At 38.2% G+C, this 25,298-nt stretch overlaps 1 protein-coding gene across 1 annotated transcript; it reads left to right on the top strand.

The window, feature by feature from the left end:
• On the top strand, positions 1–23,542 carry TICAM2 (TIR domain containing adaptor molecule 2). Its single transcript, XM_015451416.4, has 2 exons — positions 1–409; positions 20,872–23,542. Exon 2 carries the CDS (start codon positions 20,931–20,933, stop codon positions 21,636–21,638), a length of 708 nt encoding a protein of 235 aa, XP_015306902.1. The 5' UTR covers positions 1–409; positions 20,872–20,930; the 3' UTR covers positions 21,639–23,542.
• Positions 23,543–25,298: the final 1,756 nt, after the last annotated feature.

The following is a 25,298-nucleotide window of genomic DNA, read 5'->3' as shown; positions in this document are numbered from 1 at the left end:
ACATTAACCCCTGACTCGCAGCTGGACCGCCCCGGCCCGGAGCGCCACATCCCGGGTGGGGTCCGCTGCGGCACGCAGCAGCCCGGCCGGCCGGGAGTGGCCCTTCGGGAGCAGCAGGGCGGGCGTCAACAGCAGTCAGGCCTGGCGAGAGGCGACCTCCAAGGGCTGAGGCAGCGCGTCTCCAAAGGCGTGGGGTCTCTGCTGCCCGCGACCCACACGCGTCCCGACTCCGCAAGCGCGGCGGGGAGCAGGCTGCTGTGGTCTCGAGGACTGGGTTGCGGCCCGCAGTGTAGGGGGCGGCCCCAGCCTCTCGACGCCCGGGGCAAGACGCCCACCGCCTGGGGCGCTCTCTGGGCCAGAAAGGAAGACAGAAAAGCCACGGGCTAACCGTGGCGGCGCTCGCCTGCAGGCAAGTACCGGGCACGCTGGCGGGGGCCAGGCCGCCAGGGGCGCGGGGTGGGCTGGGGGCCAGGCCGCCAGGGGCGCGGGGTGGACTGGGGGCCAGGCCGCCTGCGCTACCTCCCCAGCCCACCCTACCGGACGGCGCGGGTGCTGGCGCTGCTGTCCCCAGTGGGGGCGGGCGAGCAGGCAGGCCTTTCCGTCTCTTGGGTTACTCTGAAGGGAAAATCCGCACAGCTGTCTGCCTTTTTGTTTCATTTTGACTAGAAAACCCATTTTCGAAAATACACCTCAGAACCATAAGCAAATAGCCCAGAGTCTTAAATGCTCTAAAGGCTCTGGATGAGCCCCTGCCAGGCACACTGAACCAGTGCTGGAGGTTTTGGCGTGGGTTTTTCCTACTTGGCTTTTTGTCCAAAGCTAATTTGGATAAAAATAGTTTGACTGGCAGCTGTGAGCTATTTTTCAGTATATTAGGACCTCACCAGCTTTCCATGGTAGTAAACTTTTTTTTAAAAAAGAAAGTCTTTTAAAATATTCTCACATTATTTTTTTAATTTATCCTTTTAATTTTGGAAAGCAAGGGTGAGAAAGGCTATATGATCTGGAGGTAAAAATACACCACTGTATAGAGTTGAAGTGTTATCCCCTGAACCCGCATTGCACGTCTACAAAGGAGAAGAACTTGTCCTTCTCCAAGTGTTTAGTATTCCTTAGATTAGTGTTTTTCAAACAAGCCTGATGGGAAGACGCATTTGGGACTTTTGTTTAAAATGCATCCCCCCTACCTCTGAAAGTTTAATTTGGTAAGCTTGATTTCCAGAATCTGTATTTCTATTTTTTTATTATTTAATTTCATTTTATGTTCTGAGATACTTGTGCAGGTTTGTTACATAGATAAACGTGTGCCATGGTGGTTTGCTGCACCTATTAGCCCATCAATCCTTACATTTTAATATTTTGAAGTAGGTTGGTTATCAATGGAGTTAAGCCACTCCATTTATATTTCATTCAAGTCAGAAAATAGATAAGCAGATATAGGATACTGACACCTGCATTTGAAGCAAAGTAAATGTGACATGTACATCTTACTGTATGGAACTTGAAGTACAAACCATGTTTACACTGTTGAATCATGCACACCTATCTATCTGTTGAGTCATTTGTTCCTTATGATATTCTTAAAATGTATTCATTTAACAAATATCTGCTGTTAAATCTTTTGTCTTTAATCCCCCTAGACCACACATCCCATTCTAGGTCCCACTCCACTACTTTGCTTCTTTTTATAACAAACAAACAAAAATCGTCTTTGAAAGATTTACCTCTAAGTCTCCATTTTCATTTCCCCTGTTTCTTCCTACCCCCTCTCATCTGAGGCTTTTTGTCCCCATTACCCCCTACATGGACCTGACATTGCCAATGGCTGTCTTGTGAAATCCCATATCTGTGCACAGTTCTTATCTTTCCTGACCCCTCAGTAGCATTTGATCACTCCCTCCTCCTTAATATTCTTTCTTCTTTACTAATGTTCTGCACTAATATTCTTTTTTCTTCACTTGGCTTCCAGGTCACCACATTCTCCTGCATTTCATTCTGCTTCTTTGTGTCTCCAGGCTTCCCCACCACTAAATCTTAGTATGCCACAAAATTCATTTCTTGGCCATATTTTTCTAGCCATACTTTCTCCCAGGACAATTTCTATCCCAAGGCATATTCCTTGGCTATAAATAACATCTATCAGCTAATGACTTCCAAAATTTTATTTCTAGCTTTACTGTTCTTCTGAGCTCCAGATGTGTATGTCCAGCTGGTTACTCAGCATTTCCATTTGGAAGTCTGATAGGCATTTAAATTTAGTATGGACAGACAGAACTACTGATGCCACACTCACCAAGTTCTCCCTCTGTCTCCCCTCAGCTCCCTCCCCTTATCTCAATAAACAGCCTCAGTTACTGCCATTCAAGTAGGCCGGAATTCTAGGAAATTACTCTTGACTTCTCTTTTTAGGTCAGACCCCGCATCCAAGCATCCAGCAAATTCTGTTCATTCTATCTTGAAACAAAAGATCCAAATCTGCCCACCTCTCCGTCTCTCTGTAAGCTAAGCCACAGTCCTACCTACATGATTGAGAAGTCTCTGCCTCTGCCCTTCCTCCTCTATAGTCTTTTCCAAACAGCAGTGATTTTTGTCATACATACTCAGAACTTTCATTTCCCTTCAAAACCTTCTCATCAGAATCACAAAAAACAACAACAACAAAAAACAAACAAAACACATACACACACACACACACACACAAACAGACTTACAATGGCTTTAAAGCCCTGTATGATCTAGTCCCTGACTACTTCTCTGAACTTATCTTCTGATTTCCCTCTCACCCACTCCACTGTAGTAACACTGATTGTGCTGCTGTTGCCTTTGCCTGCAGCAGGTCTCTGCTAGACCATTGCACACTGTACTCCCTCACTTCTCTGTTAGCATGCTGCCTCAAAGGTTACTGTGCTATTGCAGCAAGATCTGTTTTGCTGCTGGACTTGTGCGGTAGGTTGTTATTAAATACTGAATGCTACTCTCTAGTATTCCATGAAGCTTATGGCACCTTTAAAACATTGTTGGTTGCTTGAGTTCTCTAATATTAAAAATGCACAACTATTTTTCTTTTTAGCCTAATTTTGATAAGATAGACAATTTGCCTTTAAATTCTGTGTTTTTATAAAATCTCTTCCCGATTTGGAGATTTGCCCTTTAACATCAGTTTTCATTTTTAGATACAGAAAATGGAAGAAAAATATCCAGTTCACTAAAAGGGATATTTGGTGGGGGCCAGTTACCCCCTCACCCCCACCAATAGGGGCAATGGGAAATAGGAAGCAATAATCTAACATTTGGAGACTCTTTGAATGGTACCAGCAACAGGTAGTTTATGGGAAGAAGAAAAATAAAGACTCTTGTTCAGAGAAGAATATACAAGTTTCTAAGTTCTGCAGTGACTAAGCCAATATCAGTTGTCAAGATTTTATAAGATATTATATACATTCAACTCTTTTTTTTTTTTTTTTTTTTTTGAGACAAGGTCTTGCTGTGTTGCCCAGGCAGGCCTTAAACTCATGGGCTCAAGCAATCTTCCCACCTCAACCTTCCAAATAGCTGGGACTAGAGGCACATACCACTGCACCTGGCTCCAGTTCTCCCTTGAGGACTATGTAGAAATGAAAAACAATATTTTCATCTTTATGAAGAGGTGTAGCAACTAAAAGATTGTTTAATTTATAATCCTTATTTCTCATTTTAATCCCTAGGAACTGGTTCTGTTATCAGTAGCACAGGTACTATTGCCCCTTCTTTTAAAGGAAAAGAAGAAAATTCCTTCTCATTTTAGAATTAGGATTTAAGATACTTAAATAAATATTTCCAATATGAGATTAAATAAAATAAGTAGATTTGGAATATGGAACAAAGAGAAGAGTAGGAGGGTTAAGCGGAAGCTAGGAGTGAAGTTACTAATAGCATCAAAACACCTGCCATAAGCTTCTGTCTATTGGCCAGAGCGCTCATTAATCTGGAGCTTCCTAGCAACTGAGTGAAGAGATAGGGTCCACAAGATGAAAAAGCAGTGCCCAGGTAAAGATCAGATAGAAGCATTTTTTAAACATTGACTTGCTCAAGGACCTGTTTTAGATACTATGAAGATGAATGTTCTGTCTTCTGGTACTTAAGAAGAGTATTGGAGAAGCCCTATTTGGTTTAGAGTTAGCAAACCCAAGCTCTTGGAATATTTGCATATGAATAAAAAACAGATGAAATAGAGCTACACCTGGAGATAGGCTAAACTCATTTGGAATGTACAGATAGAGCTTGTAAGGAAGACACTTACCAAAGGCGTTGGAAAAGATATGTATGTATAAGGAAGTTACTATTTAGATGGAAATCAGATCGACATAATTGACATAATTGTTGACAATTACTGACATAATTGATATTTATAAAAATATAAAGCCTAGAAAATGAATTTTTATTTACTAAAAAACTATTTTTTCAGATTGAATGATCATCGTTTGAAAAAGTGAACATGTATGTGTCTATATATGTACATGTGAAGAACATATGTGAGTTCTTCACATATACATACATGAAAGAATACATATATACACACACATTTATATATTCTTATGCTTATACCATTCACAGAGTATCAATGTTACTTTTTTGGTATTCACTTGGCCCATGAACAACACGGGTTTGTATTATGTGGGTCCCCTCATATGTAGATTTTCTCGAACAAAACATGGATCAAAAATGCAGTATTCCAGGATTCAAAAGCCACACATATGGAGAAGTTACTTTTCGTATAGGCAGGCTGTGCAGGCTGACTGTGAGACTTGCGTATTCTTGGATTTTGGTATATTCAGGGGTCCTGGAACTCCTAGAATCAGTCTTCTCTAACCTTAAGTATACCAAGAGATGACTGTACTGCATTTTGTTTAACAAAGCTGAAATCGTATTCTGTGTACTATCTTATAGTCAGTTCTTTTTGCTTTAATTACATTTCATTTTCGTGTCATGAGAAGCATTTTCTCATGTCATTAAAATTATAACATTCTAAACATTTTTAATGGTTTAATAGGATTCAGTCATATGAATAATGTGACATAGTTAATATTGTCATTCCCCAGTTTGGGGATATTTTGATTTTTACCTCCAGTGGAATTTTAACTAGCTTATGACACTATGTACAAGATCTCTTATGATAATAAAATATAGTCATCTAACTCACACTTCAAATTTGCAAGAAAATATCTCCATAGATTTCATGACAGGAGAAAGCTAAGCCAGTTTGAGAAACTGACAAAAAGGTCTGTCAACCTAGATAACAGAGAGAGAGGCTCTCTAAAAGAAAGTAATATTTATTCAGAAATGGTCATTGCAGTGGGAATATGTGTTCCATAGTAAATTGTGTGTACTCAGGGAAGTAAAGGCAGACAAAAATTTTCAAAGTAAAAATGAGGAGGTTTACATAATTGTTTTGAGATATTATTTTTGGCTTGTGGATAAATAACAAGGGTGGCACCAGTCTGAAGTTGGACAGGAAGTTGCTGGGCAGATGTTCTCGCAGAAGTACTTTTTGTATAGGACTGTGATGGCATTTGTGCAAGGTTCTGGTTTTTGTGGAGACTTTTTTTGATAATTCTGGTTACTAGGCATATACGTATAAGAACCTTTCCTTCATGGCCTTCCCTGGCTCTGATTGTCTGGTTTTTTAACACTAGTGACTCGATTTTGGTTTTGACAACTCTCACAGACCCATGAAGACCCATGTGCAGGGAGCCAGAGGAACAAAGTGGAGAAAAGCATGAGATGGGGTTGGAGCTGAAGTAGTCAGGCTATGCAGGATATTATTTGTCATATCAAGAAATTTTTATATCAAGCACAGTAGGAAGCCAATGCAGGGTTATTATAAATGGGAGTAAGTCAAATCAGATGTTTTGAAAGATCATCCTTGCTGTTGAGTGGAGAATAGATTAGACTGACTGAGAGTAGGGGACCAATTAGGAGGCAACGCAGAGACCAGGGTAGAGACATTGATCTAGAATGAAAATGTGGTAGAGAGGAAACTTGAAACGATTTGAGATTGTCTGTTAGAGTTAGATACACAGGACTTGGTGATCACTTGGAAGTGTAGGAATAGGAGAGTAAGAGGAAGGCGTCAAGGATACCCCAGGTTTTGGGTCAGAACAGGACAAATGATAATGCCATTTACCATGATGGAGAAGTCTGGGAAAATGAGGTCCAAGCTACCTTCCAGGTCAGCAAGTAAGACAAATTAAGAGTGCTGTGCAATACATATTATAAGAGATGTGAACCAGATATTATGGATATACAGAGAATGAGTACTTAATTTAACTTGGAGATAAAAGGAAATGCAATCCTTGAGTAGTATCTTGAATCATAAAAAGGAGCTATTCATGTTGATGGTTGGGGAAGGGTATATTCTAAGATGGAACATGGAGGTAAGACATGACATTTGGGGAAACTGTAAACAGGTGGATATTAGAAGTCTCAAGAGTAACATGGTAGGAGCAAATGTTATGGATAAAAGGAGAGATTGGATCATAGAGGGCCTACAATGTTATTCCCATAACATAGAGTTTTTCTTGAAGGCATTAGCGTATTATCAAAGGGATCTTTAAGCAAGAGAAAAACAGGATCAGTTTTCCATTGCAGAAAGATCTATCTAGAAATGATGTAAAGAGGAAAGAGACTGGAGGCAATGAAACTAGTTGAATATTATGGGAATCTGTAATCCTCTAAGGAGGAATAATATAGGTCTTGAACTAAAGCATAGGCAGGGAATGGAGAGAATGGGAAAAGAGACAGATATGTTTAGGAGACAGAGTTATTAGCAGGACCTAAAGTTTAGTGGGTGGAGTTGTGGGGAGGGTTTGTTTGAATGGGTGAAAGAATATGAGAATAATTTCTAGGTTTCTGTCTTCATAGGTAAAGAGGATATTAGTATCATTGACCGAGGCAGAGAAGATTGAAGAGGAAAGACTGATTGACTGATTGATTGGTTGATCCATCTGTCTGTCCATGTGTCCATTTACCCTATACTTATTGAATGCCTATTATGGCCCAGGTACTATTAGCTTGACCCAGTAAGCAAACTCTGGTCAACAGAGGGAATGACTGTACCAAGCCCCGTTTGATATCTATCACTCATATTAGTTCTTGTGGCCCAGTCTCCCTTGGAATCATGTCAGAGCCGTGTGCAGAGTCAGGGGTGCTACAAACCTAGAGAAGGGAGTGCTGTTTGGAAACAAGTCACAGACTGAATTGAGTCTGTATCTGTCATCTCAGATGGGGATGAGCTTGTCTCCTAAAAAAATCTCCTAAAGTCATGATACGCCTTTAGCCATCATTTATTTCAGTTTATCCAATTGTGAGTCAGTCCTCCTCCTCCCAGGCTGCAAGGGTATTTATGGTACCTTCTTAATGCCAAAAGATTTCACCAATTCCTAATTGCCTGCTTTTGTATCCTCTTTTTTCTGTGGTCATTTCCTGAAAGTACTTTTAGCCAAAACATCTATATTTTTTTTCTAACAGGTCTAGCCACTGTCACTTTTATGTAGACGTTATGCATGAAAACTGTTTGCTAGAAAACAACATTTTGGCACACAGTATAAACACCTTGTCAAGCTGCCATTCAGACTGATGAAAACTTAGTAAGTTGAATAATTTTGTATTTCTTGGCTAAGAGCCAGTGACAGAACTTAGTCTCCTAAGCTGACTGATCTACTAGCAAAAAATGTATAACTCTGCAATTTGGTATTTAAACACACATGCTTACATACATTTGTTTATTTAAAATTATAAAAAGACATCTAAGACAAACAGTGCTCTCATGGATTGGTATTGCATAGGAAAGCACACAACCATATGTGTGTTTGGGTGTATGTGAATATGTATGTATACATACACACACTTTTAAGCAAGCATATGCAAAGATGCACATATTCAGTGTAATTTTAACACAGAATTGGGATCATACTGTAAGTATTGTAATATATTTTAATTTGATCACTTTTAAAAAAATAAGTAGATAATGTTACAAAGGTCATTTTACTCAGAGGAAACACATTTCAGGCATGGATGAAGTTACAGAGCTGAGAAGGCTGAGTATCCTGGCAGAAGAGAAAAGGACCAAGCGTGATACTCACATTTTTGAAAAATGTTTTTATATAGTAATAACATAGAACACAAAAGTGCATAGAGCAAAGTACATAGTTGAATAAATAAGTAATCACCCATGTAACCATTTTCTGACCTACAGTCATTTTTCCCAAAGATTTTTTCTTTTCCCCGCTACTCTGCAGTACCTCTTTTGTTGTACATCAAGTGTCTATATATGTGTGAATCTGTTTCAGAGCTCCTTATCCCATTCTATTAGCAATTTGTCTAACATTTTGCCGTATTACATTGTCTTCATTATTGTAACTTTATAGTAAGTGTTGATGCCCGATAGAGCAAGTCCTCCCAACTTATTCTTCCAAGTGTATTGACTATTCTTACCCTTTATATTTCCATAGAAATTCTGGAATTGAACCTGTAAAACTCAACTTAAAAAAGTCTTGTTGAGATTTTGATTGGTATTGCATTGAGTCTATATATCAATTTAGAGAGACTTGGCATCTTTACTATATTAAATATTTCAAATAATAAACATGATATATTTGTGCATTTATTTAGTATTTTCCTTTTATATTTTATCTCACTAATATTTCTGCGTGGAAATCTTGCTCCTTTTTTTGGTTAGATGTATGCCCAACTATTTGATATTTTTTGATCTATTGAAAAATGACATTTTTTGTAATTGTATCTTTTATGTTTGTTATTGGTATTCAAAAATACATTCAAATTGTTTATGTTGACCTTATTATATTCATGTTCTTGCTAAACTTGCTTATCTTTTAGTAGTTCTGGTAATTTTTTAGATTTTCAGATGATAGAAGACCCTCTTATTGCCAGTTTGCTAAGAGTTTGTATAATGAATGGATGTTAAATTTTATCAAAAGATTTTTATTTTTAATTGTCTATGTGATTAGTTACATTGATTTTTTTTTTTTTTTTTTTTTTTTTTTTTTTTTTGAGACAGGATCTCATTCTGTCAGCCAGGCTGGAGTGCAGTGACAGGATCTCGGTTCACTGCAACCTCCGCCTCCTGGGTTCAAGCAATTCTCCTGCCTCACCCACCTGAGTAGCTGGGATTACAGGTGTGTGGCACCACACCTGGCTAATTTTTGTATTTTTAGTAAAGATGGAGTTTTGCCATGTTGGTCAGGTTGGTCTTGAACTCCTGGCCTTAAAATGATCTGCCCACCTTGGCCTCCCAAAGTGCTGGGATTACAGGCATGAGCCACCACACCCAGCCACAGTGATCAATTTTTACCTGTCAGATCAACCTTGCATCCCTAAAATAAACCCAACTTGGTTGTGATGTATTTTCCTTTTTATAAAAAGGATCCATTTTTCTAATATTTTGTTTATGATTTTTGAAGAAATCATGAGTTAGATCTATAATTTTCGTTTTTGTAATATTCACATCAGTCCTTGGTGTCATGATTATGCTGGCTCATAAACATGAGTTGGGGCATTTTTCCTCTTTTTTAATCTTCTAGTTTTATTATTTTTTTCTTTACATATTTGATAGACTCCCCTGGCTACCATTTGAACCTGGAGTTTTCTTTTGGGGAGATTTCCAATTATGAATTTATATCTTTAATAATAATTGAGAGAGAGGATTAGGAAGAATAGCTAGTGGGTGCTGGGCTTAATACTTAGGTGATGTGATGATCTGTGCAGCAAACCATCATGGTACACATTTACGTATGTAGTAATCCTGCATATCCTGTAAATGTACCTCTGAAGTTAAAAGTTGAAGAAAAAGAATAATTGAATTCAGGTTATTTCTTCTGTGTCTGTTTTGAGAAGTTGTGTATTTCTAGGAATGTGTTTATTTCATCTCAGTTCTCACTTTTGTTTATATATGCTTGGTCATAATCTTTTTATTACATTTTAGGGTCTGCAAGATCATCACTGAGATCCCATTTTCATTTCTGACATTGGTTATTTGTGCTTTCTTTCACTGTGTATATGACTCTAGATTAGCAGCTATTTTCTTTCAGCACGTTAAAGCTATCATTTCTCTTGAGAAGCATTCTTATTGTTGCATCTTTTAAGGTAATCTATTTTCTGTTGCTATTTTTAAGACTTTTTTCTTTGCTATTGGCTCTTAGCAGTTTTACTGTGTTGAAGCTAGATGTGGTTTTCTTTTTATTTTCCTTGAGTTTCATAGGACTTTTAAAAATGTGTGATTTGATGTCTTTCTTTAATATTGCAGAGTCTTCACATTATCTCTTAAATTACTGCTTTGGTTTAATTCTCTCTCTTTTCATTTGGGACTCCAATTTACATATTTGTTATACCTTCTAATTGTATAGTTGTCCTGTATAGCTTTTACCTGCTTTCTTGTATTTTACATTCTTTTTTTTTTCTCTGCCTTAGTCCGAAGGGTTTTTTCTAGCTTGTTTTCTAGTTCGTGAGTTCCTTCTTCTGCTGACCTAATCTAACGATAAATCCACCCATTCAATTCTTAATTTCAGTGACTATATTTTTCAGTTTTAGATTTTTTTTCTTACCTGCCATGCCTTTTTAAGTTTGTAGTTATCTGACAAAATTCTCAATCTTTCCTCCCCTTGTGCAATCATAGTTATTAATAAAAGTTTGAAATCTACATAGATTTATTTCTGTTGTCAGCTGCATTTGCTGGTTTTCTTGTCTTCTTCCAGAGAGGATTTAATTTTTGCTTCTGCCAGGTTCCTGGCAACAGTAACAATCTGTGATCACTTTAATCTGATTTCAGTGATGGGGGTTATTAAAAAGAATGCTTCAATTCCTGGGAGGATCAGTCTGTTTTTAGATCACCCTTACACCTAGGTGTAGCCTTCAGGGTCCCAACCCAAAGCACGTGACTGGAATCACACTTTTGTCTCGTTAGCCATGAGGGGCTGTCAAAAAGCACAGCACCAGCTTTCTTCTTCTGGACTTGAAAAATACTCTAGGGGGAAAGTTGTCTCTGGGTTTCTATCTTCTGGATTTGTGTTCCATAATTCTTCACTATGTCAGTAGTTCTCTGATGCTTCAAGCCTCTTTTTTTTTTTTTTTCTGTTTTGTCTAGCTTCTCTAGTTATCCTCAGCAGTAGCATTGATCCAAATTACCTAGTCCACCAGTACTAGAAGTGGAAGCTTCCAATAGCCACATTTTGATATTTGAGAAACAGGCCAAGAAAGAGCATTTAGTAAAGGAGACTGAGAAGGAGGAGATGCGAGAGAGACAGAGACATGATGATATAGTTAAATGGATCTTGGAAAATGCCTTTCGTGACTTTAAAGCCATAATAGAGAGTTAGATAACTTTTCATAGGAGTTTTTTCCTCTTTCCATTGTAGCCTATACCTTTGGAAGAGAAAGATAAGATGATGGTTCTAAAGGGAAAGATATAAAACAAGTACGACATGCAAGTAAAAGCAGGAGAGCAAAAGTGAAAACAGAAGAACCTGAAATATCTTAAAGAAAACTGATTGTCAGCAGCTGAGACATCTGTATACATCTGTAGCTAATAGATAGGATATGGATGGGTAATAAAGAAAGTGAACTTGAGTTTTTAATACAATGTATCCCCTGAAAGGATTTCCCTCGTTAAAACAAAAACCAAACTAAAGCAATTTAGAAAATGTACATTAATATTGCTTTCTGTCAATAAGACAACCAACTTGTACAGAAATTTCTGAATCCAGGTATGGGAAGCACTATGGAAAGTTTTCATATTTCATTTCTTGATAGATAATGGTCCTTTTGTCTACTTTGTAATCTTTTCCGTTTTCCATATTATGTATAATGTATATGTCATATTTATATTCACATAACTTTTTCTTTTTTTTGAGACAGTGCCTTGCTCTGTTGCCTAGACTGGAGTGCAGTGGTGCAATCATGCCTCACTGAAGCCCCAAACACCTGTGCTCAAGCGATCTTCATGCTTTTTAAATTTATTTATTAAATGTTTTTTGTAGTCATGGGGTCTTGCTATGTTGCCCAGGCTGGTCTCAAACTCCTGGTCATAAGTGATCCTCCCACCTCGACTTCTCAAAGTATTGGAATTACAGGCATGAACAACTGCGCCAGACCCTATATTCACATAGTTTTTTAAAAGATGTAGCATAATTGATCATTTTGAAAATCCAACAAAATATATTTTGATTGGTTACTTTCTATTCTGGTTGAGTCAATGATTTATATAATAGGGATGATCAAAAGCTATCTGTTTGGCTGTCTCTCTAAAGCAACAGAATTCTGTCATATCTTTGGAGCTGTCTAATTAATTTATTCATTCAAAAAGCATTTCTTGAATGCTAACTATATGCTAGGCTCTGGGAATACAGTGACGAATAAGACAAGTTGATCCTTGTTCTGATCGAGTTTACAGTATAGAGGGAAAGATGAGAAACTAAGCAGATAACCATACACATAAATAATTAATTCTGATTAGTGCCATGAAGGAAAGATACAGAGTGCTAGGCTTTGATAGATCCCGTAACTCTAACCTTTCTAATGCAAGCTCTAATAGCTAAGAATGAAAAGTATAGGTACTGGCTTACTCTAACTGTAAATAAATGCCAATAGGTAATATTTGATATTTGATAATCCTTTTATTTAGGCTGGGCCTTTGCCATCCTTATTGATTCTCTGCAATCCCCCAAAGAAAGAAAACAAATGACAGCTGATTCTCAAGAATGTTATTTCAATCTAAGATCAAGATGGACTCAAATTCTACTCATTCTGTTCCTGAAAATACTTATTACCCTAGATGTGATTTTTAAATATTTCCAGTGTCTAAGAAGTCTAAGAATAGTCTACATGTTTCTCATCTGGCTGGCACAGATCTGTTCTATTGTGTCCTGACAGCTCGGCAGAGCTTGGCACACTCCCGTGCTGTAGTTGAGGAATCAGCAAACTTTTAGTAAAGGGCCAGGGAGTAAATATTGTAGGCTTTATGGGCTATATGATTTCTGTTGCAATACTCAACTCTGCCTTTGTAATATGAAGTAAGCCACAGACACATACATCAATGAAGGGACATGTCTGCCTTCCAATAAAAATTTATTTACAGAAGCAGGTGGTAGAGTGTGTTTTGGATGTTGTATCAATCACAGTTTAGTTGTGAACAACAGAATCTACTCTAGCTAGTTTAAGTAGAAAGGTATGTATTATGAAATATTACAAGATGTACAGTATTACTGGGAAAGTTGAAGAACTGCACTCTAGGTTGAGTTTCTAGAAACACCTCTCAAAGCCACATAACAGATTTGTCTACTCGCCTGGGGCTTTTGGCACACTCAGAAGCCTCCTGCCAAATCAGGAAGCAGCTAGCTCCTTAATTACACCAACTCTACCAGAATCGTAGCCAGCAAAACAGGTGCTTCATGTTCTACCTCCTGGCATATTTAACTCAGACATGTAAGTACATCCGATTGGTGAACTTAAATTACATTTAGGAAACCTAGCATCGAGGGAGTCTGGGAGATAAAAGTTTTTAGTACTTGTGGTACATAAAGTACAGGAAGATACAGTAAAAAGAGACAGGAATAAATTTTGGATGAACAAATCTCTAGTAGATACTGCAGCAGATCCACAGAACACCCCTTTGGCTAATTAACGTCATGGACACCCTTCTTTTCAAACCTAAACTTCTAGACAACAGCAATAGCTGTAATGGTATGCTATCTCCCAATATGATGCAACTCTCCTTCATATAAACAGAAGTGGACTCACCCTCTCTCTAAAAGGTACAACCTGAAGTCCCATAGGTCACTGTATCATCTGTAATATTCATCACAGACATTATCCTGTGACCCAGCACACTCAAGAGTTAAGTGTCCTATTCCTCTTCAGAAAAGGAGCAGTGGTGGAGAGACAGAGCTTACCCAGTGCCCAAGAGGATAAGACCTTAATTCTAAGAAGCTTCTACACATGTATTTCACCCTCTTTCTCTTTACTAGCAAATTCCCTTCAGTTTGTAAGCATTCCAAGTATTTCTTCTCTTAATGAAAGCCTCTCCTGGCCCTGCATTTAGTTGTGTGAGTATTGGCCTTTCTTTTCTCTCTCAGCCAACCTTTTCCTCTGAATGTCAAGGTGCTAAATGCAGTGGATGCTGACTTCTTGGCAGCCATGGGTGCTGACCACTGCTGAAGCCCTCTCCTCCCTTGGCTTTCAGATCCCATTCTGTGTCTGATTTTCCTGCTACTCCTGGGCCACTCCTGCTCCATTATGGGCCCCTCACCCTGCATATGCTCTTCAGTCATTGATTCTGTCTTTAGCTCTCTCTCCTCTCTTTTCACTACCTATTCTCAGTTACTCACATGATTTAAACAAGCACCTAACTTGTATCCCCAATCCAAAATGCTCTTTTATGCCCCAGACCTACATGTCCACGTGCCTACTGGACAACTCTTGGAGGCCATGGGCACGCAAGGTCCATAGGTCCCAGACTGGATTACTTGGTCATCCCCAACCCACTTCATCCTGATTATATTGCTTTTCTCAGTGAATGGCACCACCATCCACCAAGTTACACAAGGCACAAGCTTGGAAGGCATCCCTGACTCTTCCCTCTCTGCCACCCCCATTACCTCCTACATATCTTTGTCTCCACTATCACTTCATCTGTTTGGGGCTCTGCTTTCTCACCTATACTATTGTAGCAGCCTCTTAACTAATTGTTCTCCCAGTCTAGCATCTTCCAGTCCTGTAGCCTAGTTTCTTTGCAAACCTAAACTTCCAGACAACAGCAATAGCTATAATGGTATGCCATCTTCCAATAGAATACAACTCTCTTTCATATAAACAAAAGTGCACTCACCTTCTCTCTAACAGGTACAACCCAAAGTCCCATAGGTCACCATATCATCTGTAATATTCATCATCAACAATTTTAGGACTACTTTAACCTGCATCAAGTCAGACCAGATCACTCGTATTTAACACCTACCAGGGGCTAGCTGTCTGCCAGCATGATGAAAGCCAAAGTCCTGAGCAAAATACCTTAGGTTCCTTATAAGGAACCTCTTTTAATCTAGTTTACTTCTCCCCTGCTCTCACTTCTTTCCCTTCCTCTCTACCTCCTCCTTCGTGGACTTGAGCCATAAATATCTGGTGCAAAATGATTCTAACATATAGTCTTTGCCCTCTGGTACCTCAGTGTTTTTTCAAGTGCTGTTTACACTGCCTAGAAAATGTCCACCTGTCTTTGTCTTGCAAGTGTGAAGTGTCCCCTGCTGCAGATGGCCCTCCTGAGTGCTTTCATGGCACCTGATACGCTGAATAAAGCACCTGTGCAGTGGGTCCTAATTGTCTTATTTAATTGTCCTGGCTTCACATCTCTAAAACCTAGCATGTTTGGCTGCAGAGTGAGTTTCCAACAAAATATTTATTAATAATAAAACATTAACAAAACTTATTAATTGAACACAGGAATCTTGATTTTACAAATATTTGCCACAAGATGGTGCTGTTCAGATATGAAAGAAAAAGGCTCCCCAAGGCTGAAGGATTCAGTACCAGGTGCAATTACTTTAAATATGTTACAATTTTAATATTGCTACATTCATCGGTCACCATACTTGACCATCATAAGCATTTGAAGTCAATTAAGTACTGTCTTTCTCTTGAATTGTTTTCTTTCCTTAGCAGCTGGGGTACCCTCTCTTCTGGTTTTCCATCAACCCATCAACCTTCCTGACTAGTTCTTTTCTGCCTCCTTTGCTGGTTCATTCTGTTCTATTTTGTTTGTCTGTTTTTTTCCCAACACTCTACTTTTATTAATGGTTTTATTAATGGTTTATGAATTGCATGTTGTCATAGCAGTAATGGGTAGAAGTGACTGACAAATTGCCATAAATCTAAAATAAAGACAGATCATCAACTATCCAAAAATCATTTGTAACATGATACAAATAAAAAATCACTGCAGGAATAGTTAATCTTAATAATAATGACCACAATAACTCCACCTTCATAATGTTGGCGTGCCATAGGGCTCAGCCTTTCTTTTTGTATCTGTACTCACCTCCTTAAAATCCTGTGTAGTCTTTCATGATCTTATATTGTCTTTTTCAAATACTATCTATACAAAGATAAAGGTCAAATATGCATCTCCCCATTGGACCTTTCTCCTACACTACAGACTGTATATTCAATGCCTAGTCAACATCATTAGCAAATCTTCTCAGTTCTACTTTCAAAATATGCCCCAAATTTAGCCACTTCTCACAACTTTTGCTACTGCCATCCTGGTTCAAGTCATCATCATGTTACTATTGGGTTTCTGCAACAGACTCCTAACGAGTGTTCCTGCTTCCACCCTTCCCTTCCTGCCTTCTATTCGCAATGCAGCAACCAAAGTGATCTTACGAAAACTAGTCAGATCATGTCACGCCTCTGCTCAAAATCCTCCCCTGGCTTCTCCTCTTGCTTATCTCCTTCTTGGCTACCCTTGGCTCCCTCCAGCCCCACGGCACCCCTTTGCAGTTTCTATTTTTTCCTAATAGTGTTTGGATCCTTGATTTGTCTCTAGCCTCCCTTTTTTATCTAATTCTGTTAATTTATCTCATCTTTGCTATTTTTGTTTCATTGATTACATATTCTTTTTAGTACCTCCTAGAGCAAGGGTACTCAAAGTGCTTGTCCATGATAATCTAAGACGCATGCACCAGAATGTAAACCATGCTGCTTCCTGCTTTGAGAGTGTCTTGCTAGGAAAAAAAATGTCAGCTGAACTAAACAGCATAATTAGTGATGTAGTAAGAATTGGTAAGAAACAGTTCAGAGACTGGCATCTTGTTCGTGGACTACACTTTGAGTAGCACCATCCTAAAATGTAAACATTTGTTGTATAAATTTTTTAGCTTCTTTGTTACATATTTAATAGCAATAATAGCCGCTAACATTTATTGAGTACTTACTATGTGCCCAGCACTATTCTAAGCCATTTTGATCTTCATAAACCCCTAAGGATAGGGACTATAATTATTTTACAGATAATGAAATCAAAGCAAAACTATATTGATTAATTTATACAAAATCACAGTTATTTTATAGCAGGAAGGGGATTTACACTCAGGCAGTCTTATTCCAGAGTGCATAGTCTTCATGAAATGGAATTTTAAATCTGTTTTTGTATGCTATGATTCTTCTTTATATTCTTTTATATTTCCTGTAATATTTTACATATTTACCATAGCATATTTGCCATTTTTTTTTTCTTTCATTCCTCTTCTGTTTAATATAGAGAATTCTACTTGGGTCCTCTTTTGCATAAATATAAAGTGGATACATTCTGGACTCTCCTTCCTTCTTATCTCAGATAAGATCTTCCCTTCAGAACTTTAGTTTAAGGGCACCATTTGGATTGCTTATGTTTCTTCACATTCCTGTTTCCTGAGGGGATGGATATGATTCACTCTGTTGGGCTTTGGTGAATAGTAATTGGTAGTTTTTGTCTTATGTCTTTTCTGGGGCAAGGGATAGAGTTGGGGTGTCATTCTATCAAGTTATAAGTTAAAAAAAAAAAAAAAAAAAAAAAAAAAAAAAAAAAAGCTTAGCCCTATGGAGAGCAATTTGACCAAATGAATCACTGTTCCAAATGGAAATCCCATTGGGGGAATTGTTCTATAGACAAACTTGCGCACATATGAAATGCTTTTTGTACAGAATTATCCATTGCAGCATAGTTTGTTCTAGAAGTAGACTGGAAACAACTCACATATCCAAGAACAGGGAATGATTATGGGATAGCCACATGCTGCATGATTATGTAGTTGGAAATAAGAGGAAGTTCTCTATGCGCTGTAATGGAAAGCCCTGCAGATATAAAGGGAAAAAGCAATGTATACTAATGTTTATCTATCCACTGCTGTTTGGCATTTATATGCCATGTATATGTATGAATAATGATACTTTTTTTGAAAAGAATAACAAGAATATTCTTTCAAAATATTCTTATTTTGAATTTTGGGACATTTTTGAAAAAAGGAAAGAAAAATAAGAATATATGTTCATAGAGAAACAGTGGAAAGATGCAGGAGAAACTGATAAAAGTGGTCACTAGCAGGAGACCATGGGGATAAGTAACAGAATGGATGGAGACACACCACCACCTTTTTTAAAAAAAAAGTAAATGAAAATGTATATACATACACATTTTAATTTTTATGAACAGTGGTCTCACATGCTTCTCCCAAGTGGCACCCTCACTCTCCTTCCATTTAGCTGAAGTAAGGAGGTGAAACCTAAATTTTTTAAGCCTGGTGTTCATTGTTCTGATGGAGGAGGACTTTAAAGGAGGCTTTCCAGGATTCCTTTGGCCAACTTCAGGTTTCCTTCAGCATGCCATGCCTTTCCTTTGTTCCAATAGAGCCCTTTTTATTGATGGAGTTAATCAGCCCACAGTGAAGCACAGTCACGTCCTCTCACTTCCTCCCAGCCCTGGGAACCACACTGCAGTAATGAATCCTGACCATCTCTCCATGTCTGAGTCACAGTGATGTTATGAACAGCACAGCTTTCCACAGCTTGTTCCCTTGGCAGTCTCCTTACTCCCTCCCTCCAGATTAGAAGGTTATAGTGAAGTTTTATAGACATTGCCACTAGCTTTTTTCTCTAGGTGTGATTAGGTGGGTGACACTGCTTGGAAGTTGGAACAATGCATCATAGATTTCTGAAGTCTTTTGCTCTTTTTTTGCTAACTGGCATTTAAGAAAAATAAGTCGAAGTTGTAATTCTTTGTTTTTATTTTAAAAGATTTTGTGATCTGCCTTGACACACTATCTTACCCTAGAAGTTTTTCATATTCTTTATAAATGGCTGTTATATTCCTTCAAAGCACTTGTCTGTACCAGCTAGTGACTAAGATAATGGTGTTGAATTCAATGATAAGTGTAGATCATTTTAACTGACAGAAAATAGATGCTTCTGGATGGTTTAACAATTGTTTTCTCATTCAGGGGAAACTTCTTTCTGCAACTTTGCATAGCAAAAATTTTTATAATGCAGGAACAAAAGTCAGCAGTGAATCCTAATCAGTGAAGAGAGTCTAAATTAATTTGGTTTTATTATTTTGGATGTATGTATGTCACATTTTAGAGTTATTATGCCTTAGAATACCTCTCGGTAACTAGCACAATATACCATGGAGCAAGAACCTAAAGTACAGACAGAGTGAATGACAGGGAGTGGTCAGCAGTTTCCTCACTAGTCAGAGGCAGCTGCAAACATTTTTACTCATATACATTAGAATGAAATTCTCTATGTTTTTTTCCTTGGTTTTCGTTCCCATGACACTTTTCACCACTTTTGTTGAACAGTTTCTTCTAAACCTGAATTATTTAGGCATATGTAGCCATGTTACTTATGTTGTTATGAATGTTATAATTTCTTCTTGAGGTCTGGCCTTTGCCCATAAAGAATAAGTAAAAATGCTCTGGAATATAGCCTGTGGCTCATATTTGAAAATATGAAACCTGTATTTATATATTCTAAATGTTGTCTTTTGATAAAAGAATTCCCCTTGAAACTGCCTGTTTAGGGGGTTTTATTAGGAATATTGCCAACGTTTTCTGAAGAGTTATTTAAATTAGATTCACATAGTGTACTTTTCTTTCACAGTTGATCTGGTTCTTCCACTCTGAATTTAGAATTTTTTTTAATAAAAGAATGAGTCTAGGCCAGGCGCAGTAGCTCATACCTGTAATCCCAGAGCTTTGAGAGGCTGAGGTGGAAGGATTGCTTGAGCCCAGAAGTTCAAGACCAACCTGGGCAACATATGAAACCCCATCTCCTCCAAAAAAACAAAATTAGCCAGGTGTGGTGGTGTGTACCTGTAGTCGCAGCTACTCCAGAAGCTGAGATGGGAGTATGGCTTGAGCCTGAGAGGCAGAGGTTGCAGTGCAATAAGTTGAGATCACACCACTGCACTCCATCCTGGGCAACAGAGCCAGACCTTGTCTCAAAATAAATAAATAAATAAATAACAACAACAACAACAAAAAAAAAAACAAGAATTGAGTCTAGACTATAATCATTCTTTGTTGATTTCACTGGAGAAAGTCTCAAGTCTTTGTTTCTAGAGTTCACTTCCAAACTGAGATGTTAATTTTTCCCTAGGTGAATAAATATATTTTCTTCAGTAGCTACAGAATTTATTGGAAAAAGATATTTCTTACTTTTCACACACTCTTATTATAATTTATTCTCCATTAGGTTCACCATCACCATAATGCCTGACTCCTGACAAACAAAAAAAAGCTCTGAACCAGTGAATCCTGGACATCATTTCACTTGACATTTCGGATTTTCCGTTTATGTTAAGTCAGTAGAGATGCTGCCAGTCATTGTTAGGATATTTGTGTTCTATTTTGTTGGTGCTTGATACGAAATATATTTATGCTTAATATTTGAATATTCAGTTTCTTTAGATTTTCCTGTTTCTAGTCTGCATGGTAATTTGATAATGGAGAAATTAGATTTAAACTGCATAAAAAGATAGAGTGGTACCTCTCACGAAAATACCAGCGTAATTTATTTCAATCTGGAGGTTTGTAGTGCTAATGTGACGCCATTTACATTTTCCAAATATCTCCTATTAAATTGGACCCTTTATTTAACATACCCTTCAGCTGCCTCTGAGAGCCCTTGTGAAGCTTACAAAAGGCTAGTAGTTTAGCTTCCCAATTATCTGTCATTTATGTAGTTGGATCTGTCTATTATAATCTTTTTGAGCTTTTCAGGTTGAATGAAACTTTCCATTTTAAATGTTTTGATTAAATTTATAATATTCTTCTGTTTTGTTACTTCTTTTAGATTGAAAAGAAATGCTGAGAAATACATAAAGTTTTCCTCTTCTGCCTTGGATATTTATAATGGGTATCGGGAAGTCTAAAATAGATTCTTGCCCTCTTTCTCTCTCTTGGGGTAAAAGGCACAGTGTGGATACAAGTCCAGGATATCATGAGTCAGATTCCAAGAAGTCTGAAGACCTATCCTTGTGTAATGTTGCTGAGCACAGCAATATAACAGAGGGGTCAACAAGAAAGCAGGAGGGAGCTCAAAGCGTGGAAGAGATGCTTGAAGAAGAAGCTGAAGAAGAGGTGTTCCTCAAATTTGTGATATTGCATGCAGAAGATGACACGGATGAAGCCCTCAGAGTCCAGAATCTGCTACAAGATGACTTTGGTATCAAACCCGGAATAATCTTTGCTGAGATGCCATGTGGCAGACAGCATTTACAGAATTTAGATGATGCCGTAAATGGGTCTGCATGGACAATCTTATTACTGACTGAAAACTTTTTAAGAGATACCTGGTGTAATTTCCAGTTCTATACGTCCCTAATGAACTCTGTTAACAGGCAGCATAAATACAACTCTGTCATACCCATGCGGCCCCTGAACAACCCCCTTCCCCGAGAGAGGACTCCCTTTGCCCTCCAAACCATCAATGCCTTAGAGGAAGAAAGTCGTGGCTTTCCTACACAAGTAGAAAGAATTTTTCAGGAGTCTGTGTATAAGACACAACAAACTATATGGAAAGAGACAAGAAATATGGTACAAAGACAATTTATTGCCTGAGACGAAACATATAACATGTGGCTGGGTCCTGTTTTGTAAACCAAATGATTAATCTTCACTTGAGAAAGCAGTTTCTAGGAAATGTTTAAATAGAAGAGAGTCTTAGTCTTAAAGAAACCTATGGAGCACAAGAAAGATAAATTTCTGCAGGACAATCTATAAAATTGTGGTACTTTTTGATGTTTCGGTAAACTTGACATTGTCAGTTTCAAGGACTTTTCTTTCACAATTTTCCTAGTTCATGGATATGAAAAAGGAATTCTCAATCCATATTCCTCGTACTGAACCTTGAACAAGAACTTGTATGACAGACATTTTTAAAAATGTGACAACACTTTTATTCTCTGAATTTTGATCTCAAAGGACACAGAAAAAAAATGGCCCCAGGAGATCTGATCACACTTCCTCCTGAGACGCGTCTCAAGGATGTTGCAATAAGCTTTTGGGTACTGTCACCTAGAAATATGAATTGCCAGAATAGAACATTTAGCATATTGAGTGTTGATGCATATGAAATCAGAAATAGATGTGAGAATGGTGGAACTTTCTAAAAGAACCCAGTCAAATGTATTTTCTGCTGAAATCTGCATATTCAGAGGCATTTCCCACCACCGATTCACAGCCCATTTGATAGTGTGGTAGTCAGGGACTTCATGGAGTGGTGTTCGGACATCCCCTGGGGCTTAAAGCTCTTCATATTAGTCATCATCTGTAACTATGGCTTTATTTGCAGAGCTTCTAAAAAGCGTATAACTGTGTGAGTGGCCAGATACTCACTTTTAAAATCAATAACCTCTCTTATGGAAGCTTTAAAGAAGTTTCCCTCACACACAATCCTCTTCTCAGGAAGTATTTCTCATTTAGGTCTTCAAAGTAGCCTGACTGTGTGCATGTGTGTGTGTAATGGGTTATTTGTAAAGACTTTGGATAGAAGGAGATGTATTTTATTACCTCCTGTTCTAGAGCCCCATGCTTCTAACAAGCCAGAGAGGCCCCAAACAGGATTGTTTCTTTTCACCACAGCCCTTCTGCCCATCTGAGACTGAGGGAGTATCGTCCACTTGCGATCAGGGATGGGGTGGAGAATGAGTCATGTCATGTAATGAGAAAAGCACTCTTCAGGATCATGAGACCTGGTTCTAGTCCAATCTCTGCCACTGAGGATGAATGTAACTGTGGGCAAGCTATTTACCCTCCTTTATATGTGAAATGAAAGGGTTGAATTGATGGATCTCTGAAGGCCTTTGTCCTCTATGAGGATGTGAAAAACTAGGAACCACAAAAGGGAACAAGCAAAAAAGTTCGGATTTGATAAAGTGATATATAATAGTTGCAGAAGGCTTTATATATGCTTAAAATGAAAATATCTTTTTTGTATATTGACAGCATAATTGATTTTTAGTGCTGTCATTACACTTTTAAAGTCACAGAAAAAAATATACATGCTTACTCAGGTTTTCTTAAAAATAAATGTTTATAGAGATCCTTGAGTAAAGACATTTTGCTTAATTTCTTTCTTCTTATCCCCACTTGTATATCCCCTACCAGTACTGGGATCTGCACACATCTTTCTGCAGTTACCTCTTCATAGCCATGAACCAAAGCGTTCTATGGGGAGCATGCAAGTAAGTCAAGCCTCCTATTCTGTTAGCACTTACTAGAGGAGGAGATTGTTTTCATTGCATGGCGACATTTTCTTAGCCTTAGTGTTCTGATAGTAGCTGACTACTCACTTCTCTTTTTCAGTTTTCATAGTAAGTATTCATTTTTTTGCCATAATGCTTCCTGTAAAGCCAATTTTATATACTAATAAAACATGAACTGCCCACTCTTCATGTCTGCCAAACTTGGGGCAATTGATGCTAAATGGTATTTTTAAAATAAATGTTTTTATTTACTCTTGACTAAACTTGTTTATTTTCAACTCCAATGAAGATTGTGGAAGAGTGTTTTGAAATGAAGCATCGATTTGTACTTGATAGCGTACCAGACACAATGTCTCACCCAATTTGGAGTTCCATATTTTTTTATGATGAAGAAAAATGTTAAGTGCTGAATTATTATATATGTTGAAATTATCAATTGTAACAAAATAGCTAAACTGAGGATGAAAACAGGTAAAGGTGTGGGCTTAGTCATGTGTTTGTGTGTTGTGTACATATGTGCATGTGCACACACACATATCTAAGTGCATACACATATCAGGAAATCTGGGAAATTTTGCACCATGCTGAAGAGCTTTCATTTTGAGTACTCTTTGGGCCTTATTGCCCGCCCTGGAGCTTTACAGGGAAGAACCTGAGTTGAGTCTTATGTATCAGTTAGGAAAACCCCATGCCACATGGCCTAAACCATAAGAAAAACCTCTTGTTAACAAGAGGTTCACCAAGGTACAGGGGCTCAAAGATGTCATTAAAAACCCAGTCATATACTGAAATATTACTGAGTTCTAAAAAGGAATGAAATTCTGATACATGTTATAACATGGGTGAACCTTGAAAACATTATGCTAAGTAAAATAAGCCAGATACAAAAGGACAAATATTATATGATTCCACTTATATGAGGTAGATTCACAGACACAGAAAGAATAGAGGTTACTAGGGGCTGGGAGGAGGGAGGAATAGGGAGCAATTGTTTAATGGGTACAAGAGTTTCTGTTGGAGGTGGTGATGGGTAATGGTGATGATACACAACATTGTGAAATGTACTTAATACCACTGAATTGTACACTTAAATATGGCTAAAATGATATTTTATGTTTTTACATATATATATATATATATATATATATATTTTTTTTTTTTTTTTTTTTTTTTTTTTTTTGAGACAGCGTCTCGCTCTGTCGCCCAGGCTGGAGTGCAGTGGCCGGATCTCAGCTCACTGCAAGCTCCGCCTCCCGGGTTCACACTATTCTCCTGCCTCAGCCTCCCGAGCAGCTGGGACTACAGGCGCCCGCCACCTCGCCCGGCTAGTTTTTTTTTTTTTTTTGTATTTTTTAGTAGAGACGGGGTTTCACCGGATTAGCCAGCATGGTCTCGATCTCCTGACCTCGTGATCCGCCCGTCTCGGCCTCCCAAAGTGCTGGGATTACAGGCTTCAGCCACCGCGCCCGGCCGTTATATATATTTTACCATGGACAAATTGAGTATCCCTTATCCAAAATGCTTGAGACCAGAAGTGTTTTGGATTTTGGATTTTCTGATTAGAGATGCTCAACTTGTAATTAAAAAAAAAAGAAAAGGTGAAAAAACAATCCCAGGTTCTTTCCATCTTTTTGCTCTGCCATTCTCAGTATTTCAGTTGAGCTCCCTTCCAAGGTGTAGCCTGACTGCTCCAGTGTCCGACACCGTATACAGACACGACAGGGTCCAGCCTAATAAGATGATGGGAGTGGTCCAACCATGTGGAAAAAAAAATTCACTGCATTATTGAAAATTGTTGATACCCAATAATAATAAAGAGCCATCTGACTCCCAGCTGGTTCCATTATTTCAAAATTCTCCCTACCTCTACCCTAAGTGGATACCTCCTAGCCTCCCTGCCTCCCAACATCTTCCAACACCAATTCTGAGTCAGACTACCTGGATTTGAATTCCACCTCTTTCCTCTATAAATGATGTTCTTAAGCAAGACATCTAACTTTTTTGAGTCTTAATG

Source organism: Macaca fascicularis, chromosome 6 (assembly GCF_037993035.2).
Source record: "Macaca fascicularis isolate 582-1 chromosome 6, T2T-MFA8v1.1".
Lineage (NCBI taxonomy): Eukaryota > Metazoa > Chordata > Mammalia > Primates > Cercopithecidae > Macaca > Macaca fascicularis.
The sequence above is the reverse complement of the archived record's forward strand: the minus strand, read 5'-3'. Positions and strand labels throughout refer to the sequence as shown.

What these genes read in the sequence shown, in the direction of transcription:
- TICAM2 (XM_015451416.4), top strand. Translation starts at nt 20,931, where the DNA reads ATGGGTATCGGGAAGTCTAAAATAGATTCTTGCCCTCTTTCTCTCTCT.